Raw genomic sequence first — 21,187 nt, 5'->3', positions numbered from 1 at the left:
ATTTACAATTGGATATACTGTAGGTTTTTACAGATAGTTTTTACAGTATGCAAGAAAGGATTTAACCACAAGGTGACACTGTTTCCCCACCATTTTTCACTTTATGAGTAGCCAAAAAGTAGTGTGTGTGTGCATGTGTGTGGCTGCATGTCTTCCATTTGTTCAGCAGTGCTGACAACTGGGCCTTACTGTAGTTTTAACTCCGATCATTGGGTGTTATGGTGCTCTTGTGCAGGACTTGTCCACACGGTTGCAGCCAAAACACAAACACAAAGGATCAAGCACACACATACAAGACCAGAAACAGATGCATGATTATACTGGGAAACATCTGCAGCCGGTCTGTAAAGCAGACAACCCAGCTGTGGTTTCTTCCTTTGGTTATTTGCCATCAGTTCTTTCCAAGGGAAGTAATAATAAATATTCTGCTTTTAGTCCTATCGCTTCGGACTGTTGGTCACTGCTGATTCTGGTTAACCAAAGCTGCCTTTCTTAACGTCTTCACTTCAAAAATGTAATGCTTTAAAACACCAGATTACAGACTCAATTACAAATCTGTGTTACATAGAGAGTCCTGCAAGGTGGCAATATAAAAAGGTAAGAGACATTTTAATCTTCCTCATCTAAGTACCCAAAAACAGCAAAATCCAGAGATCAGGAATTGCATTCAGCAGTCTCCACATTCACTGGTACCCCTGGTAAAGATGTGTACAAGAAAAAAGCCTTCAAGCCACAAATTTGTCTTTTTAATTTGAGAACATAGAGTCAATGAACGGATAAATTCAACAAAAAGAAAGAAGAAATGAGAAAAAAAAGTTTCTATAGCAACCATAAATCTCACCTGACCAAAGCAAAAGTCACCGGTTAAAGTCGCAGTAGAGTTTTGTAAACTCCACAAATTTACGTATGCGAAAAGGTTTTATTTTTCCTGCGTTTTTCCTGTGTTGTGATATAAGCTAATGTTTGAGCCAAAATAGCTGTCGCATTAATCCAAGAATGAACATATTTACAAATAGTAAGTCTTAAAGAAGCTCTCATGTACAAAGGTGAATCAGGTTAAATTGACTAGAACACACACACCGTATTGGCAAAAGTATCGGGTCGCTGCAGGTGTATAAAGTTTGGAGAGGAGAAACTTGACTTGCCTACGGAGAGTCCTGACCTCAACCTTCTTAACAACCATTGGGATGAATTAGAGCAGAGGCTGCAATTCTGTTTTACGTCTTGTGTGATACCTTAGTTATAAGTCATCGATTAGGACTAAAGAAGATGATAATCATTTGCACTGATAGGAGGCAGAATTGTTTTCTACTACGGACAAGTTGCCGGTATTATTTGGCTTTCTCTGCTGTTTTAGACCTCCTTTTCTTTTTGTGTTCAAGCCTTATTCTCTGTATCGTTCCACTTTATTGCACCCAATTTATGAAATAATTTGTGTTGATTTATTTCTATGTGTAGAATACTTAGGTTGTTACCAGTATCTAATGTGGATTTCATGTGAATGGCCCTGTTAGAAACACATTCACAGAACAAAATGCTGACCTACTCAATAACTATTTTACCCTGTAATCTTTAAATAGCAATTGTGAAATTGTAATTAATTCCAATTAATTTACTTTTTTGGTTCAACCAGAATGATGAATATATATATATATATATATATATATATATATATATATATATATATATATATATATACATTTACGTCCATATTGTGTTAATTGGCTGTTCTGAGTATCTCTGCAAGTGTGGGAGTAAGGGATCACTACAGGTGTGTGTATGTGGGAATTTTGTATGCGTCTGTATCCAGGAGCCAGAGGACGACCAATCCAAAAAGCCATGAATGTGTAAACAATGAGCTTTGCAATTCCCAATCAACACTTCCACACCGCCCACGCCTCGTAATCAGGGAGAGTGGGAGAAAGAGAGAAAAGACACAAAAAGCCATCACCCCCATTTCAACGTAATCAAAGCTGACAGGAGGAAGAAATAACATGCTAATCACCTCCACATCCGGTACAGTCCAGAACAGTTCAGGTCATTACACTTTACCTCTTTAGTTTGTTTTCTCTTCTGCATTTATATCAGTACGCATAAATAATAATGTTCAGACTCTGCTGGCAGACAATCACCAAAGCACTCAAAATATCTGGCACATTTTAAAAGATGTTAACAGAAGCTTATTAACCCTAGAACATATCATGATGCAATTCAAGCTGGAAAATTCAAATGTATTTTGAGTCTTCGCTTCTTAACTTTTATATTTAAGTGATTCATCTCTGCACATTGTATGTTTCTTGTGTTCATTTCTACCAACTTCTATTCTTGCAACCTTTTCTACTTCCCTTCCAAACCACTCTTGAGAATTGACGAGAATGTTCCCTGACTTGAGGACTTTTATTTCTTGATGTTTTCCACAATCCTTTTACTCACATAAATGACAGATTCTCCTAGAAAGCGGGGGAAGAAATGCCATATATATAGTGTCACCTTTTTCTACCATGTCCATGAAGATGCAGGAGCTTGTTGGGGCTGGGCAGCACCAGGCAACAGCTGCTCGACTTGCCAGTTACATGAATAATAGTGTAGAAAACACAAACAACCACTTGACGAAACACTTGACCAAAATGTTGGTTTTGTGCAATGACATTGTTTCTTTCTGAACTTGGAGAAATTATGCATCTTCGAGTGAATCTCTGAATGTCTGCACCGAAGTTGGATTATCACTGTCCATTTGTCCTTTTTTTGTGAAATGTTAGAAGAATTTTGACCCATAAATCTACATAAATACATATATTCTTACTAAAACATCCACAATTCTAAGTACTTTATTAACACAAGTTAGTCTGTATGAGCATAAAAATGTTAGCATCTCCAAAATCTCTATGAATCAAGAAACTGCGTATTGACCCTGTCCAATGTCTCCTATTTTATTTATTTATTTGAATTGAAGTGAAATCCCCTTTATATCTGTCTTGGAGTGACTTTAGTGTATACCTGCAATTGCACAGTTGCTGTGTCAGTCCTTGACAAAGAAAGAGAGGTGCAGTAAAGGGGAGCTATTTTTGTTTTCTTTTCAATCACATCCTGAAAGTACATAAAACAAAGAGAATGACCTGGCAAAGTCGAGGTCGGCCTCTCTGGACATGGTGATGTTCGTGAGGTTCTGCTGGAGGACAAAGATATTTCTACACATCTTTTTGATGCCAGACTCGCTGATCCTTTTAAAGTACTGAGCTCCATTGATTAGAATGCAAGAAATGAGATGACCAAGACCTGAAAAAAATAAAATAAAAATGGTAAAGACAGTGGACCATCGACTAAGGATGAACAAAACATTTCAAATATGCGCCAAGACGCTTGACAAACTCACAGGGTTCCTACAGAGTTTTAATAAAAAGTCAATACTTTTCTACACTCAATTTTCTAGAGTTCAGAGTCCTTTAAAAGTCAATTTTGTAATTATAAATAGTTTTCAATAGGACATTTTCTTTTTCCTTATTTATTTAGTCGTGGAAAACACTTAAAACACACTCCAAACTTTTACAGACTACATAGGAACCCTTAAGTGAGGGAATAAACAGCACCTTTTGAAAGTCCCACAAGGGGCCAGCTAACCTTCAAATATGTACTGGAACTTGTGCTGCTGCAAGGCGGCTCCCATGGCTTCTTCTATGGCTGAGATGTCCTTGTTCAGTTTGACCACCAGGGGGTCATAGTCCATGCTCTCCACATTAGCCACAATGGCATAGTTCCCCTGCTTGGTGAGGGGGATCAGGTAATGGAAACAATGCACCCTGGAGTGAAACAGGAGAGTAAATAGAAAAGAAAGTAGGCAAATGTTGAAGCATATTTAACTGTAAGGCTTTGAACTCAATCATATTGTCATTAAATCCACACTATTCCTCAAGAACATTTCAGTCACCTGCTGGTATTATATTAGTCTTTTAAATCATAGTATTAAGTAGTCATAATGTGAACAGTCTACCTGCGTTGAAACCCTATAATTTATACAAAAATTCATCGTTTTCATAAGTATTCAGAATAAATCCACTTATTCACCTACAACTACATCACTGTTGGATATCATTAAGCCAGGGAGAGAGCTGGAGAGCACCACATTGAATATTCAACATTTTCCTAAGGGATGTTGATTGAAAAGCTTTAACATCATGTAAATAAACAGCAAACTTTTAATACCGTTATGTAAAAATATTTTATAAGAACAGAAATTCAAATCTGTTCCACAGCCTTCAGGAAGATGTACTTTAAAACAGAAAGGAATGCGGGTATAAAAATTACAACGTTTTAACATATTTTGTCAGTGGGCTCAAAATAATTGGACAGTGGCCTCAAATTGATTTCTAATTGGACATTTGCAAGTGACATTCCCTGCAAAGAAATTACCCGAAGCCTATGTGATCACCTCAACTTTGGTTCATTCCTAGATTGGCGAAAAATCATTCGGTACATCTTGAGGCAATTTTTACTTATTTTATTTTTTTGCTGGCCCAACAAAATAAAAGGGCTAAAGGTAACAGCTTAAAATATATTTTTTACAGATTGTTTTTACAATTTTCTTCTCTTTACAGTCTCAAGCTAACCGAAAAATAATATCAGTTATTCATTTTTATCTATTTACATTGCCTCCCACTTATTGGTTAGTGAGATTTGGTCGCTGGAGTAACAGGTCTACAGGAGAAACTTAGACACCCCTCTCCCCAGTGACACACTCCAGCTCATTCCAGAGGATCCAAAGGTGTTCCCAGGTCAGAAGGAATGTAGATCCTCCAGTAAGTTCTGGGTCTGCCCCGTAATATCCTTCGAGTGGGACAGGGCTGGACAACCAGGGAATTATTCAGGAAGAATTGCTATCAGGCGTTGAAACCACCTAAACAGACTCCTTTTGATGTGGAGCAGCAGCGATTCTACTTCAAGCTAATCACCCCATCTCTAAGGCCAAGTCCAATGTACAAAAAATATAACTTCAGCAGCTTGGATCCAGGGTCTGTTTCTCCTGACAATAGAGGAGTGTCAGAAGGTAGATAGACCCGTAAACCCAAAGCTTCTCTTTTTGAATCAGCTCTTTCTCCACCACAACAGACCAGACCAGTGCTCACACTGCAGCAGATAAGGGCCCAATCCCCCCATAGATCACCTCCTCCATCACCTATAAACAGGACATCAAGATACTTGAACACATTCCCTTTAGGCAGAATCTGACCCTAACGCTCAAAGAAGCAGCCTGCCTTTTTCCGGTTGAGAACCATGGCCTCAAACTTACAGGAACTGACCCTCTTCCTAACAGCTGTGAACTCATCTGTGAACTGCCCCAGTGCATTCTGAAGTTCATGGCTTGAAGATGCCAACAGAACCAAATCATCACCAAAAACACGAAGATGAGGTGCTGAGATACCAGAAACGCTCCACCACCAATGATTATACCTTGAGATCCCGTTAAAGACAACTCGACACAACACTGGATCAATTTGACACGCTTAGCAGTCTGGTGCACAAAATTCCAAGTCCCTGTTAAATGAAAAAGCACTACATCCATAAAAAGGCATTTTCCTGGGGTAAATTACTGCTCTTTTAATCTATTTTTACCCCATTGAATGCATGAACCCCATAGCAACTCATGAGGGTAAAGATCTGATCCACAGTTCCACCACCAGGGCAAAAGTCACACTGGTCTTCCTAAATCCAAGGTTCAACAATTGGTTGGAGTTGCCTTTTAAATCCTGTAGAGTAGAGCTTGTGAGGAAGGATGAGAAGTTCAATTCCGTGATAAGTGAAATATAGTCTAAGTTAAAAACTGGGATCACCACCCTGGTCTCCTACTCCACAGGTGGAAAAGACTAAAATATCAGTGCAATTATGGAACAACATTTAGACTAGAAGAAAATATGTGGAAAAGTCTTGGAGAGTTAAGTATTCACTATAGGAAAAAAAAAACTGGATGAACTCTAAATTTTATAGTAGATTCATCAAAAAAAAGTAAGTTCATCGTACTCATCTTCCCACTACAGATGACCAGTGATACAAATTATGCAAAAGAAAACAACAAATTCTGGAAGTTAAAGTGGGGTCCACTCCTCAGTGGTGGTCTCATGATCTAAACCTGATCAAGCTAAATTTTATTTGCTGAAAACAAATTTCTGCAAAAAGATTTATTTTTTACAAAATGTATTTCTATGTTCACTTTATAACACCAGTTTTGTCTGAGGTCATCGAGTTCTATGAAAGACTGTCTTGACTTACAAAGTCAATGCTTTTTTAAATTTCTTAATCACAGTGCTCAGGGTGTAAGAATATAAAAATGATATGGGTGAGTGTCTTTTCCCCTAGCGGCAAAAGCCAAAAACTACACTGCAAATTGAATGTCTCCATCTTACATTCCTCCCTCTCAATTAAATAATTTCTCACAGCAAGGTACAGTAGATCCTTTCGTTAACCCCCACCACAACTTTAACTTCGCTCATCTCTCCTCGTTCCTTTTCTCTCCCTTCTTTGCCTCCTTTTTTCCTTGTGGCTTCATCTAGCTGGTACCACTATCTGGGGAAATTCGCTAGATGGGAAGAGTCAATGGAGTGTAGAATATAGCTAGACATCAGCCTCAGGGAGGGTTTTCAACTGAAATCGTCAACAATATTGCATAAGCTACATAATGGACTACAGGGTGGGATGGAAAAAGAGAAGGATGATGGAGGACTATTAGTGGTTGCAGAGGAGTGAAAAAGTATATGGTGTGGTAAATTAACTTAGACATTGACATTCAAAACACATACTGGAGACAATGCAGTTATGAACTGAAGCATTAGTATGAGGACAAATTATTTTTGCACACTGAATTTATTATCATGCTTTCTGGGCTGCTGAGTTGGAACAGGGTGACAAAACAGAATTATACCAACACAGTAATGCTATATTCTCGTTGAGAAAAATAGGTAGTAAAAACAGCCCATGTACAGTCACATGAAAGAATAAGGAGACGATGTGTTTTCTGACATGTTTGGGAATATGCATGTCTAAAATTAACTTATTATTGTGTAATTATTTTACTGTTAAAATTTAATTATTCATTTTTAAATCTCGATTTCAACTCAACCTGCCCTGTATATTATTAATGGCAAACCATAGTGTATTTAAGGGGTTCAACAATATATGTGTAAGGTAAAAGTAAAATCATATTCTAGTTTAAGTGAATATTGGGTCATTCTGGCTGAACAATTGACAACTTTGCTTATCACAATTGGTGGAGTTCATTTCAACTTCGGTTTCAGTTTCCTGGCACCAACACAGCTTTTATCCATAGTAAACAAACTGCCAAGTGATTGAGGAAAGAGTTTTGGCACTGCCATTTAAGAACCTTTATGCCAACCTGCTTACCCTTCCAACATGTTCTGATGCATGTTTAGGATCATTGTCCAATAGGAACATCCAAATTTGTTCTGGTTTCAAACATCTTGCCCAAACTATAATCCTAGGATAAAAAGATATTCGAGAACACAGTGCGACATGCTGGTGTATTTGTGTCACTGCCACTAGTAACAATGCATTGCAAAAAGTGGATAGAATGATGAAAGAAAACTGGAATACCTGAAAAATCTTTAGCTTCACCCGAACTCAACGGCAGATTTGTTGGAACTTAGGCAACAACAAAATAATTCCGATCACAGGTAAAAACGACATCAAAATATTAAGCTTTTGCAAATTTCCCAACTTAAACCATTGTGGACAAAACTTTAAAAAAAGAGTGTTTGTTAGAAAACACATCAATTTCAACAAGCTCTACCAAACTGACTGGAGTGGAGAGAAATTCAGCCAGAATCATGCCAGAAGCCTGTTGATGGCTACAAAAGCTTGGACTTTTTCTGCAACTTGCCAAGAGATATTCATTCAAACATTTGTAAGTATTGTATTTTGTCAGAAATGCACAGGGATCGGTAAAAATCCAGGGAATTCCAATTTATGCTCCTAAACCTTGTTTTTAAAACTCAGTGAAGTTGTTGGGTGTATAATCATTCCACAAGGGGAAAATACTACTAAAATGCATTATTAAAAGCTCCAAATTAATGACACTGATTAGTACATATGAACACAATAACAACTCAAAACACTATAATAAATGTTTACATTCCTCAGTGTCTTTTTCATACCTGACCTCCAGATGTAAAACCAGCAGACAACGGTCAGCAACATCCTGAAAGCCCCGAGAAAGATCGCTCAGAGTCTGGAGAATCTGCTCCCTGCTACGTTCGCTCTCGCCAAGCACCTGGCTGTCTGCTGTGGATGGAGTTGCACCTAGGTACAAGCAAACAGAAAGGCAAAGGTACCCAAATTAACTGGAACAGATGAAAAGGAATAACATATTAAGAAAGAAGACTTCCTGAATACTTAGAACTCCTGAGGTTTTGTCACATGAATAAGAGGTTTATTTTGCTGTAATGTCCTCTACTCTAATATGCACTTCACTGGGAAATCATAGTGTAAATGTAAATGACACCAGTTCATTTCCACATGTGTATAGTTGTACCGTTTATTGAACTTCACACACTTCCTGAGTCCTTCAGCGTGTTCCCATACTTTCTTCACACAACTTGTGCTGAGGCAGCAGGAGCATGTGTCACTGTATGGCATTGTAAGCGACACAAAAGACCCGATTATGCTTGTGTGAATGTGAGAGAGAGTCTGAGAGCATGATGACTGTATATAAATTCAGCTCACTGTAGATCAATGGCCATATATTAACAAGGGGAGGAAAAGGAGATAAATTGGCCCCGTCACTCATATGTAAGTCTATTTTGCCAATGAGGCGTGAATGGAGGTGTATGCAGTGTGTGTGTGTGTGTCTATATACAAAGAGTGACTGTTGAGCAGGAGAATGCAGGGGTCCGCGATCGATGTGCCGCAGTCAAAGCCACCTCCCTACTTTTCTTTCTGCCCTTCCGAAGGTCACACATGAATGCAAGCTGGTACAAATCAACACACACTAACACACCCACAAACGACCACATTGAAACATATGTGTGTAAGACCAGGGTAGTGGTAAACTACTTAATGCCCGCCATAATGTGGCGCTCTGTCTTAACTGTGATATACAGCTGCATCTCAATTATAATATCATCAAAGTTAATTTATTAAAAATTGAGTTAAATCAGAAGATTCCATAAGACCAAAGAAAAATATATTTTAATTCAAAAAGTATGCCCAAATACAATAAATGTACTCAAAACTATGATGGACTTCCTTTTACATGTATTACTGCTGCAGTCTGGCATGAATCAGCCTATGGCTCTGCTGAGGTTATAGGAAAGCCTGGCTTGCTTTCATAGCAGCCGTTAACTCAGCTGCATTGTTGGTTCTCTAGTCTTTCATCTTCTTCTTGACAAAAGTCTCTCAATTCTTTGCGGGGTATGGGTCAGGCCAGTTTTCTGGCCAATCAAGCATAGTGATATTAAAGAAGGTAGTTGTACCTATGGCAGTGTGGGCAGGTCCCAAGACCTACTGGAAAATCAAATCAATATCTCCATAAAACATCTCAGCACAGGAAAGCATCGAGTGCTATAAAAAGTCCCAGTACACAGCTGCACTGATTTGGACTTAATAAAACCCAGCTGACCAACCAATGGCATTGTTACTTACTGTGGTAGCTAAACCTTCAACACCTGCACGTTTCCTCATGACTCTGGATCTATGGTCTCCAAATTATATTCAAAATTTACTTTGATCTGAAAAGATAACTTTGGACCTCTGAGCAACAGTCCTTTTTTTGAACCACAAATATATGGCATTGAGTGTTGAAACTGTTATCCTCATAAAACCTCAGTATACGTTGATGCTGGTACAGCCCATGCCTATGAGTAAAGATCGGTTCCTCTTAAGATCCCGCCTTTAGAAATCTTAGATCTACAATGTTGTTTTGCATCAGATTCTCAGATCTGGACCAAGCAGAGCTATTGTGGCAATAGTACGGTTGTGAAGTTAAGCTGCTGTCAATTTTTATTTTGATTGCTATCCTTCAGAATCATGTCTGTGTGTTTGTTTGTAGGGCAAACTGTCAGTTTCAATTTGAGTATTTAAGCATTACGCATGCCGAGGTGAGCGAACCATCATTGCTGTGGTCGTCCTTTCATAGTGTGAGGTGTTACTGTGCCATTTTTGGCAATATTTGAGTGGCAGTTGCATCAATTCTGTAGCCCTGGTGCACAAATGCCCGGCTTATGTGGTGAACAAACTGCGACTGCTACAATATCAAAAGTGAAATGAGGCAATGCTGGAATGTTACTATCCTAGGGCATCAAGTCTTCCTATGTCATTGAACAAAAGGGAGAAATGCACATACATTTAATGAGGGTATAGCAGAGAACAAAGAGCTACAGATTTTTTAGATATCACTTAGCTCTCTTTATATGTACAAACCGAAATTAAGAAAAAGCATGATACCTAACTGTCTGTCCTTTTATATGATAGGGTTTTCTTTTTTAAAGATTATTTCCAACATTTTGTTGATTTTGGATGGTGAGTATAACCTCAAGTACATCAAATCACACTTTGCATGCACATGCTCAATATATTTTACTGCCCTTACTGCAGTTTCTTAAAATGAATCTTTACAAGATAAGAAACTGGTGGCCTTGAGGAAACAGCAGTGAGGTATTCGCTCTGCCTTTCCAATCAACAAAGCAAACACAGCCAGCGCTGTGAGTGACAGACTTGTGACAGCTGCTCTTACAGTTTGTGTATCTGACGCAGGGAGATAAAAAGCAGTGCATACGGTTTCCCATTAAAGCTTTGCATGTGATGTGTTGGCTTGTGTGCACAGATGTGTCCAATGTATGTAAGTGTACGCTTACATTAACAGAAATTAACAGTCTCCTCGAGTAAACCTAGGGATAATGCATTTGTGCAGTGTGTGGGAGGACACAATGCTGCAGTGTCAGTCTCCTTTGATTAATTGGTGGAGGTAAATATAATGAAGCACTTTATGCCAAAAATAAAACCTGAACCTGGTGTCTTTAAACATATAGAATCCACCATGGTATGCAGCATAAAAAAATATAAATGCTGAAACAAAATTTGCCACGATTAATACTGCTAGATAGGCAAAGTCAAAAACAAACAGAAACTGACTTAATTAAGAAAACAAAATCTCAAGGAAGTAAGTTATTAAAACATTAATTGACTTCTAAAATATTAATTTGATTATATTAAGCTGTGTACACTTTCTGGCTTGCAGCTCAAGAACAAAACACAAAGCTAAAGCACAATGCTGTTGCTGGAGTTCCTAAAAGGCTAAAAAAGGGAATGGAAACCCAGCAAGAAGCATCGTAATTATAATTTTGCAAACATTGTGAAAATACTGCCTTAATCAAACCCAGAAAGAAAAAAAAAACAGTAATGATTAAAAGATTGTTTGTAGGCATATTTATCAGACTACAAATTAACTAGGACAGTCCAGCACTCCTCTGTCCTCTAATAGATCTATTTTCTTTCCACACAGGACCCAATTCACTAATTCGGTTGTATTATTCCAGATGACGCATATGCTTTTCCTATATTACATGATCTTCACCTACTAACAGGTACTGCTACAATGTTTCTAATAATTTTACATACACTCAACACAGGCATGTATGTCATAAATGTGGGCCTTTAATGATGCTTTTCAACTGTTGTTTATCAGGGTGCAACAATGAGAAGAAAATTAGTTAGGATGTGCAAAAAAACAAACGAACCACCAAGGCGTGAACCTGCCATGACCTATAAACTACTGGAATATCAATGTCCCAGTACACGGTGAAGCCAATGTACAGTAAAATGGAATGAGGGGATGCTGACCAATAACTAAACTCCTGCTCCAAAATGGACAATTTTAAATGTTGTCTGGCAACATAAACAAATTACAGGCCTTTCAATGGATTAAAAGATTGAGCTTTGTGCCACAAAGTGGGGCTTTTCAAACAAACAATGTGCAAAGTTTTAAGCATGGTGGTGGTAGCATCATGCTGTGGGGCTGTGTTATTACAGAAAGTACCATGTGGAGCGAAGAATGAAGGAGGACTAATTCTACGTTCTACAACTTCACCTCACCTCAACAATGGGACGGTTAAGCTTGGACACATTTGAGTTTTTTAACAGGAATATGACCCCAAGCACAAATCAAACCTGATTCTGGAATGGATAAAGCAGCAATTAAGCTGCTACATTGACCTCAAACCTACTGACTATTTGTGTAATATGTGGAAAAGCCAAGATATTGAAATAGGCTTTACCACTTCTACCAAGGAGGCTGGTTAAATATCCAACCAGAATCATGGTTGAAGATTGTTGATGGCTACAAAAAACATAGTTGGTAATCAGTTTGCACATACTTATACATCATATTTAACTTATAATCAAATGTTTGTTGGGGTGAATGTAGTTTTGGTCCCATGTGGAATTGAGAAATTCTAGAATAAATCCATACTGTGCACCACATTCTTGTTTCTAAATGTCATTCTAGACGTTTTCTGTATTATCAGTGAATTCTGATAAAAGAACAGTTCTAACGAAGGGTTTAAACCCCACCATCATCCCCAGGAAGAGGGTACAAATTAACTCTTCACCAGCACTGCATTGAGGCAAAGAATAGATCAGATCATGTGTTTGCTGAGGTTTTCAGTGTGATGCCAGTACAGAAAGGAGTACATTTATCATTTTTGGATTAAATAATTTGTTACAGAAGGATGTACAGAAAAACAAAAATCTTTTTGTGAACTATTCCGGGCTCAATGTGTCTTTTTCCTTCTTTTGCTTGTGGTTGTATCTATGAAAAAGGACACGTGTAACAAGCTTTACTCGTGGGGTTGTTTTTACCTCATCAAGTGTCGGTGTATATGCACATGGGCATATACATGAAAGTGACTCGAAGGCCTGTTTCCTCTCTTGTGCATTACAATCAGTCACTCTGACAGAGGAAAAAAGGGATTACTGTGGCACACACAGCTGGAAGTCTCTCCAGGGGGTGTCCATGAAACTCACAAGCACAAACACACACATGTAAAAAACACTCCGTTTCCTGCTGCTGCAGGCCTGTGCTGCTTTGATGACGCGAGGGAGGTGCAACAGCATGGGGGGCACCATTAGAGTCAGGGACAGACGGGCAAAAGGAGACAACTCATTGGTCCTGACTGACAACTTTTCTGCTCTTTTTTCCTGCTTACTCCTTTCCCTTAACTAAATTACAACCATCTCAGTTATAACTTGTTTTTATCTGCATGGTTTAACATGAGAATATGTATGTGCATGTCCTGTAACTTTTCACGCATCCAAGTGTAGGCATGCATATGTGTGAGTGTGTTTGTGCTCAGCGTTTATCCAATTATTTTTGAATTTCATCTAAGGCAAACGTCTGTTGCTTGCCATCTGCAGAAGATGAGAGTGGGAGACATTAAAGGAGGAGATCAGCTACAGATTCTTCACACAGCATGCAAACAGATAAGGGACATTCAATGTTATACACCTAATTTTACACTCCCTGTCCTGCATTACAGAATAGTGTTTCAGCCCGGCCTTGATGAGAATAAGGAAACCAATCAGACAAGAAGATTTGGAGATGCTAAAAACTGTAAAAGGAAAGGACACACTCATATTTACAACAGACAGCATGAAACCAAAAATCAACAAGAGACAATGTCTTGTAGGGGTTAAATGATGAATGATTTCTAAATGACTGACTGAGAAACAAGGGGAGTCATTAATTATTCTCGCTGCCTCTGGTGATGAAGAACATCTGCAACTAAACAATGAGTTTCTGTCCAGGGAAACAGAACAGCAGAGGGATAAAAACTGACAATTAGTCTAGATGATTTATAATACTGAATGAAAGAATTAAAAGCTACTCAGTGAACTGAAAAAAAGAATGGATGACATAAATACGAGATCAACATCTCAAACTTTACTAGTCCTCCTGGCCTCTGCAGTTAACAGAATCCTTTCTTAATGATAGTCAGATATAAAGTCAGAGAAGAAGCAGAACTAATAGAGAAAGCAATACACTTGCTATGGTTTAGAGGAGTCATTCCTAAGAGAACATTCTGCTATGGGGAGACCACAACTTAACATAGCTGAAACACAAAAGACTAAAAAGGTCTGTTTCTACGTTCACCTTACGACAGTCAACGCAACAGCAGGAACTAATGCACACATAAACTGTTTATCATGACACAACCAAAAACCGTTATGTATTTTATACGGAACTAGCGCATAACTGTGACAAAGAAGAAAATAGTTTTTAAAATTAAAAATCTGAAAAGCATAACATGTAATTCTACCTACCTCCCCTAAGACAAGAATTTGTAGAACCACCCGTTGCCTCCTAGCGTTCAGGGATATGTCTCTATCAGCTATGCACATCTACAAAAACATTGTTTACCCATTCATCTTTGTAAAATAGCTCAAGCTCAGTCATACTGGATGGAAATCATCTGTGAACATCAATTCAAAGTCTTCTTAGGTCTGAAAAGTTAACACACGAATAGCCTTTGATCTGAAATGGGCTAAATACAAATGCATGCCACTATGTGTGCACTATCATTTGTAAAAAGTGTTTTAATACTATGAAGCTTGTTGATGTAATTTGACACTATCTGAAAAAATAATACTTCAGAAGGCAATGTAACAGAAATTGCTGCCATGCGGATGTTTCGTCCCAGGCCTTTGTGTTCTTGAAAAGATATTATGAGAGTAGATTAGAAGAGTCCAGCCCTGCAACCAGACAGACCACCATGACAGATAATCACCAACACATCATTACCAACCACACACATGCAGATTCTTTGCCTTGGAGGCATGTTTAACAATCTCTAAGAGAACATTCAAAAGATATTTCAATTTGCATATGGGCATACTAAGACTGAATTAGTTCAGTGAGAAAGTTAAAGCTATCAAAATTTGTATTAGATATTCTCATGGTAATATCAAAAATCACACAGCTGTGGCCAAATCTATGAAAAAAAATGTTCTACTTGTTGAGTAAAAATATGTAACATCCCATGCTGTAGAACGTGACAAAAGGAAGGTGGAAAAGAAAATGAAAGCAATGTAAAAAACCAAAGCAAAAAAAGTAGAAAGTCAGAGCGAAAGAAAGAAAGCAAGCAAGCAAGAAAGAAGGAAAATGGCAAAACAAGGAGAGGAGAGGAAAATGACTTGTTCATACCTGACTGCTTCTGTAATATAAAATCCAATTTGGAGAGAAATAGACGTGAGTTGTGCGGGTGTGGTGGGTTGGAGGGTGTGATAAGGTGGGCAGTTTTTTCTACGGCGTAGCTTTGTCCCATCTCACACAGTGCACAACTCTGTGTACACACACATGCACACATCGGCCAGCAAACCCACACACATGTGGTCCGCCATCAGCTCACCAAACACTAAATAATGAACAATAAGGAGGCTGCCCCAGCATGATAAGTTACTGTCCTATCCTTCCCATTAGTGCCACCGGCAGGAATTAATGATAATTATGTCACGTCCTTTTCCCGTACTTTTATTGAATTCTTATCTGCGAGTAGACGAAGAAAGCTGCTGTCAGGGCGAGAGGGAAAAGAAGTGCATAAAGAGAGATACGGCGGTGACAAAGTCAAACCCAAATAAGAATATTTCATATTTAATTATTTCATTTCTAGAAGAAAAGTTGCGATATGGAGCGGCAAAATAGTGCAAGTTCACTGAGCAATCAGAAGTCTGAAGCCAAACAGTTGTGGCAAAGGCTGATAAAGGTTGAAGGCCTCTTTATTCCTCTCAGAAAGGTGAATAATTTACCACTCTCTTTGACAGCCCACCTAGATATGACAGTGAACCCCCCCAAAAAAAAGATTTTACATATACTGTAACCCATTCACTACAGCTGTAAATACTCTAAATAATAACAAAAAACACACTTTTCGCTGTAAATAGGGTGATCAAATTGGTAAACTCATTCTGAGTTGGCATAAGCGGTTCATAACTTTTGCATTATTATAGGGTACATTCATTTTGTATTAAACAAAATTAAAAAGGTGCCAAGAAACTTCGCCTTCGTGGCACCATGGACAGCTTGGTTTGCTCGGTACCACGGATTTATGCTGCTGAAGCCAAATTCTGACAACCATCTGCAGTCTTATCAGATAGATTTTTTTCAAACATACATTTTTTCTTACAATCTAGTCTCAGCCCCTTGCTAACATGTTCTTATCTTAGCCTGCAGGAGACGTTCACAGATGGGTCAGCAGCCCATCCTCCTTAAGGTTTTACTCATCATGATTTTTAAGTGGTTACCAAGATTTCCCTCTTTTCTGTCAACTCTCATCAATTCAAAAATGTAGATTCGTAAAGGTAAGGATTTAAAGGTTCTGGTGTGGGGGTAGGACTTTTAGACTACCCTGGAGTTGTTGTGGAGCGGGGTTATGAGCTGACCGGCGATGATTGGTGGACCCTTTCTTGCAGTGTTCTGACCTCTGCTCACCTGCCATGTTTGAGACCTGTATGATGATGTTGTTGTTTTCTACTTTATATGAGAGTCATATTTAGGTGTACTTTTTGTGATCAAGAATGGACCAAAGGAAGAGGACATACAGTAGGTGGCTGGACGATGAGGTCCACCACCAGCTGGACTGGAGGTGTAGTGCAGTTTTCTTCTAAACCCCCTTATACGTCGCTAGACTGATACATTTTTCACAGCATTTCAGAGCAGTGGAAACAAAGCACACAAATTACATTGGACTCCTTTTACCCGGGTAAAGAGAATCCCAGGTATTTAAATCCTGGGACTTTTGGTGGAAAAGGGGCAGATATATGTCATATTTTGTTCTCATTTACATTACAGAGAAATTTATTTTAAGATTTCTTTGGCACTGTTGGCCTTTTCTGAACTGTAGTTTGTCAGGAAAGAGAGTGTAGAGAAAAGGGAAAACCATACATCAAATGTCCCGAGAGCAGAACAACTGCATCGACGACTATAGCCTCTGTACATGGTGTGCCTACTCTACCAACTGAGCCATCCAGTATTCTGCAGAGGAATTTTTAAAGTGTTGAACAACCTTTAAGATTAAACATATTCTTAATTTAATAATGATGTCCTTATAAGTGATGATGAACAACATCAACATAAAGGCTACAAGTTGAGAATAAATACATAAGCAGAGACAGAGTAGGATTAATGATACATTAGATGATGACTCAGCATTGAGTGAATGTACAGGGGTTGGACAATGAAACTGAAACACCTGTCATTTTAGTGTGGGAGGTTTCATGGCTAAATTGGACCAGCCTGGTAGCCAGTCTTCATTGATTGCACATTGCACCAGTAAGAGCAGAGTGTGAAGGTTCAATTAGCAGGGTAAGAGCACAGTTTTGCTCACAATATTGAAATGAACACAACATTATGGGTGACATACCAGAGTTCAAAAGAGGACAAATTGTTGGTGCACGTCTTGCTGGCGCATCTGTGACCAAGACAGCAAGTCTTTGTGATGTATCAAGAGCCACGGTATCCAGGGTAATGTCAGCATACCACCAAGAAGGATGAACCACATCCAACAGGATTAACTGTGGACGCAAGAGGAAGCCGTCTGAAAGGGATGTTCGGGTGCTAACCTGGATTGTATCCACAAAACATAAAACCACGGCTGCCCAAATCACGGCAGAATTAAATGTGCACCTCAACTCTCCTGTTTCCACCAGAACTGTCCGTCGGGAGCTCCACAGGGTCAATATACATGGCTGGGCTGCTATAGCCAAACCTTTGGTCACTCATGCCAATGCCAAACGTCGGTTTCAATGGTGCAAGGAGCGCAAATCTTGGGCTGTGGACAATGTGAAACATGTATTGTTCTCTGATGAGTCCACCTGTTTTCCCCACATCCGGGAGAGTTACGGTGTGGAGAAGCCCCAAAGAAGCGTACCACCCAGAATGTTGCATGCCCAGAGTGAAGCATGGGGGTGGATCAGTGATGGTTTGGGCTGCCATATCATGGCATTCCCTTGGCCCAATACTTGTGCTAGATGAGCGCGTCACGGCCAAGGACTACCGAACCATTCTTGAGGACCATGTGCATCCAATGGTTCAAACATTGTATCCTGAAGGCGGTGCCGTGTATCAGGATGACAACGCACCAATACACACAGCAAGACTGGTGAAAGATTGTTTGATGAACATGAAAGTGAAGTTGAACATCTCCCATGGCCTGCACAGTCACCAGATCTAAATATTATTCAGCCACTTTGGGGTGTTTTGGAGAAGCGAGTCAGAAAACGTTTTCCTCCACCAGTATCCCGTAGTGACCTGGCCACTATCCTGCAAGAAAAATGGCTTAAAATCCCTCTGACCACTGTGCAGGACTTGTATATGTCATTCCCAAGACGAATTGACGCTGTATTGGATGCAAAAGGAGGCCCTACACCATACTAATAAATTATTGTGGTCTAAAACCAGGTGTTTCAGTTTCATTGTCCAACCCCTGTAAGAGACCTGGTTAGGGGATACATTGAACACAAGCAGAGACAAGGATAATAGGAGTTTGTGTGCATGTATGTGTGTTTAAAGGGCTATTTGATAACTCCAGTGAAGAAGTTAATGAGTGTTTCTCATTCACTCAAACACTTATTGAGGGACGGGTGAGACATCTTGCAAACAACACATTGCATGTAGAGATGAGGAAAAACTTTTATCCTCATTCAGGTGCTGTTATTAATCTCACAATTTCTTTCGGAAAACTATTAGATATTATAGAAAATGTAACGCTAAACATCAGTTGAACTTCCAGTCTGTGTCTTTACCTTACAAATATAAAAAACATACAGTAAATTCTGGGTTATCCTAACTGCAGTCATTAACCGTATACGGCCTTTCTTTCTGAGTCACGGAGGAAAGTAAGTAACTGCAAAAGCAAGAGTCAAACTCTTCTTGTTTGACAAACAATATTGAGTTTTCTGCAGAAGGAATAAACAACAGATGTCTGTGTTGGCGTAATTGTGCCAGACAAAAGCGGGATACGATTGCATACGTTTGTGTTAATGTCATACTGATTAGATTCAGTGCACAATTTAAGTTCATCAACAAACCACAAAGCAGATTCTGGTTTAACCGGTAATAGATGTACTCACTGGACGCATGAGGCAGGTTGTTGAAGAACATCTTAAGGCGACCAGCCAGCCACTCCATGCTCTCATGAAGGTTGGCCAGAGCCTTGAGGTCGCTGACGTCACGCAGGATCTCGTTCTGGGGGATTAACTTATCTCCCAAGTTCCCCGTCAGCACCTCTGACTCCTTAGCAAAAGCAGCACTGAAATGATAGAGAATGTTAGTTCCTCACAGAAGTCTTGTTAAATCAAATGAACATATGGCCAACTGTAAAATAATTTTATGTGAGCAGAGAAAACTGCAGGGAATAAAAAAGAAGCAAATAAAGCTGGTTAAGGCTAGGTGACAAATGCCAAGTGATGACTTAATGTGCCTGTGACTCATATACACACACACACACATACAGTGCCTTGCGAAAGTATTCGGCCCCCTTGAACTTTTCAACCTTTCCACATTTCAGGCTTCAAACATAAAGATATAAATTCTAATTTTTTGTGAAGAATCAACAACAAATGGGACACAATCGTGAAGTGGAATTAAATTTATTGGATGTGTCAAACTTGTTTAACAAATAAAAAACTGAAAAGTGGGACGTGCAATATTATTCGGCCCCTTTGCGTTAATACTTTGTAGAACCAACCTTTGCTGCAATTACAGCTGCAAGTCTCTTGGGGTATGTCTCTATCAGTTTTGAACATCGAGAGGCTGAAAGTCTTGCCAATTCTTCCTTGCAAAACAGCTCGAGCTCAGTGAGGTTGGATGGAGAGCGTTCGTGAACAGCAGTCTTCAGCTCTTTCCACAGATTCTCGATTGGATTCAGGTCTGGACTTTGACTTGGCCATTCCAACACCTGGATACATTTATTTGTGAACCATTCCATTGTAGATTTGGCTTTATGTTTTGGATCAATGTCTTGTTGGAAGGTAAATCTCCGTCCCAGTCTCAGGTCTCTTGCAGACTCCAACAGGTTTTTTTCCAGAATGGTCCTGTATTTGGCCCCATCCATCTTCCCATCAATTTTGACCATCTTTCCTGTCCCTGCTGACCAAAAGCAGGCCCAAACCATGATGCTGCCACCACCATGTTTGACAGTGGGGATGGTGTGTTCAGGGTGATGAGCTGTGTTGCTTTTACGCCACACATATTGTTTTGCATTGTGGCCAAACAGTTTGATTTTGGTTTCATCTGACCAGAGCACCTTCTTCCACATGTTTGGTGTGTCTCCCAGGTGGCTTGTGGCAAACTTTAAACGAGACTTTTTATGGATATCTTAGAGAAATGGCTTTCTTCTTGCCACTGTTCCATAAAGGCCAGATTTGTGCAGCGTACGACTGATTGTTATCCTATGGACAGACTCTCCCACCTCAGCTGTAGATCTCTGCAGTTCATCCAGAGTGATCATGGGCCTCTTGGCTGCATCTATGATCAGTCTTCTCCTTGTTCGAGATGAAAGTTTAGAGGGATGGCCGGGTCTTGGTAGATTTGCAGTGGTCTGATACTCCTTCCATTTCAATATGATTGCTTGCACAGTGCTCCTTGGGATGTTTAAAGCTTGGGAAATCTTTTTGTATCCAAATCCGTTTTTAAACTTCTCCACAACAGTATCTCGGACCTGCCTGGTGTGTTCCTTGGTCTTCATGATGTACTCTGTGCTTTGAACAGAACCCTGAGACTATCACAGAGCAGGTGCATTTATACGGAGACTTGATTACACACAGGTGGATTATATTTATCATCATCAGTCATTTGGGACAACATTGGATCATTCAGAGATCCTCACTGAACTTCTGGAGTGAGTTTGCTGCACTTAAAGTAAAGGGGCCGAATAATATTGCACGCCCCACTTTTCATTTTTTTATTTGTTAAAAAACTTTGACACATCCAATAAATTTCATTCCACTTCAAGATTATGTCCCACTTGTTGCCTTTATATCTTTATGTTTGAAGCCTGAAATGTGGCAAGAGGTTGACCAGGTCAAGGGAGCCGAATACGTCGAATACTTTCGCAAGGCACTGTATATATATATATATATATAGTTTTCTTTATTTTCATGACTATGAACATTGTAGCTTCACACTGAAGGCATC

The 21,187-nt window shown here is 39.3% G+C and overlaps 1 protein-coding gene across 1 annotated transcript in view; it reads right to left on the bottom strand.

Annotated features, from left to right (window-relative positions):
* exoc4 (exocyst complex component 4) overlaps nucleotides 1–21,187 on the bottom strand; it is a 143,898-nt gene that overhangs the window by 14,932 nt on the left and 107,779 nt on the right. Inside the window, exons 16-19 of the mRNA XM_047389858.1 lie at nucleotides 19,123–19,301; nucleotides 8,160–8,304; nucleotides 3,619–3,797; nucleotides 3,117–3,276 (exon numbers count right to left, since the gene is read on the bottom strand). Coding sequence (XP_047245814.1) covers nucleotides 3,117–3,276; nucleotides 3,619–3,797; nucleotides 8,160–8,304; nucleotides 19,123–19,301 — 663 coding nt within the window. The remainder of the gene's footprint in view (nucleotides 1–3,116; nucleotides 3,277–3,618; nucleotides 3,798–8,159; nucleotides 8,305–19,122; nucleotides 19,302–21,187) is intronic.

Source organism: Girardinichthys multiradiatus, chromosome 17, assembly GCF_021462225.1.
Source record: "Girardinichthys multiradiatus isolate DD_20200921_A chromosome 17, DD_fGirMul_XY1, whole genome shotgun sequence".
Classification (NCBI taxonomy): Eukaryota; Metazoa; Chordata; class Actinopteri; order Cyprinodontiformes; family Goodeidae; genus Girardinichthys; species Girardinichthys multiradiatus.
The sequence above is the reverse complement of the archived record's forward strand: the minus strand, read 5'-3'. Positions and strand labels throughout refer to the sequence as shown.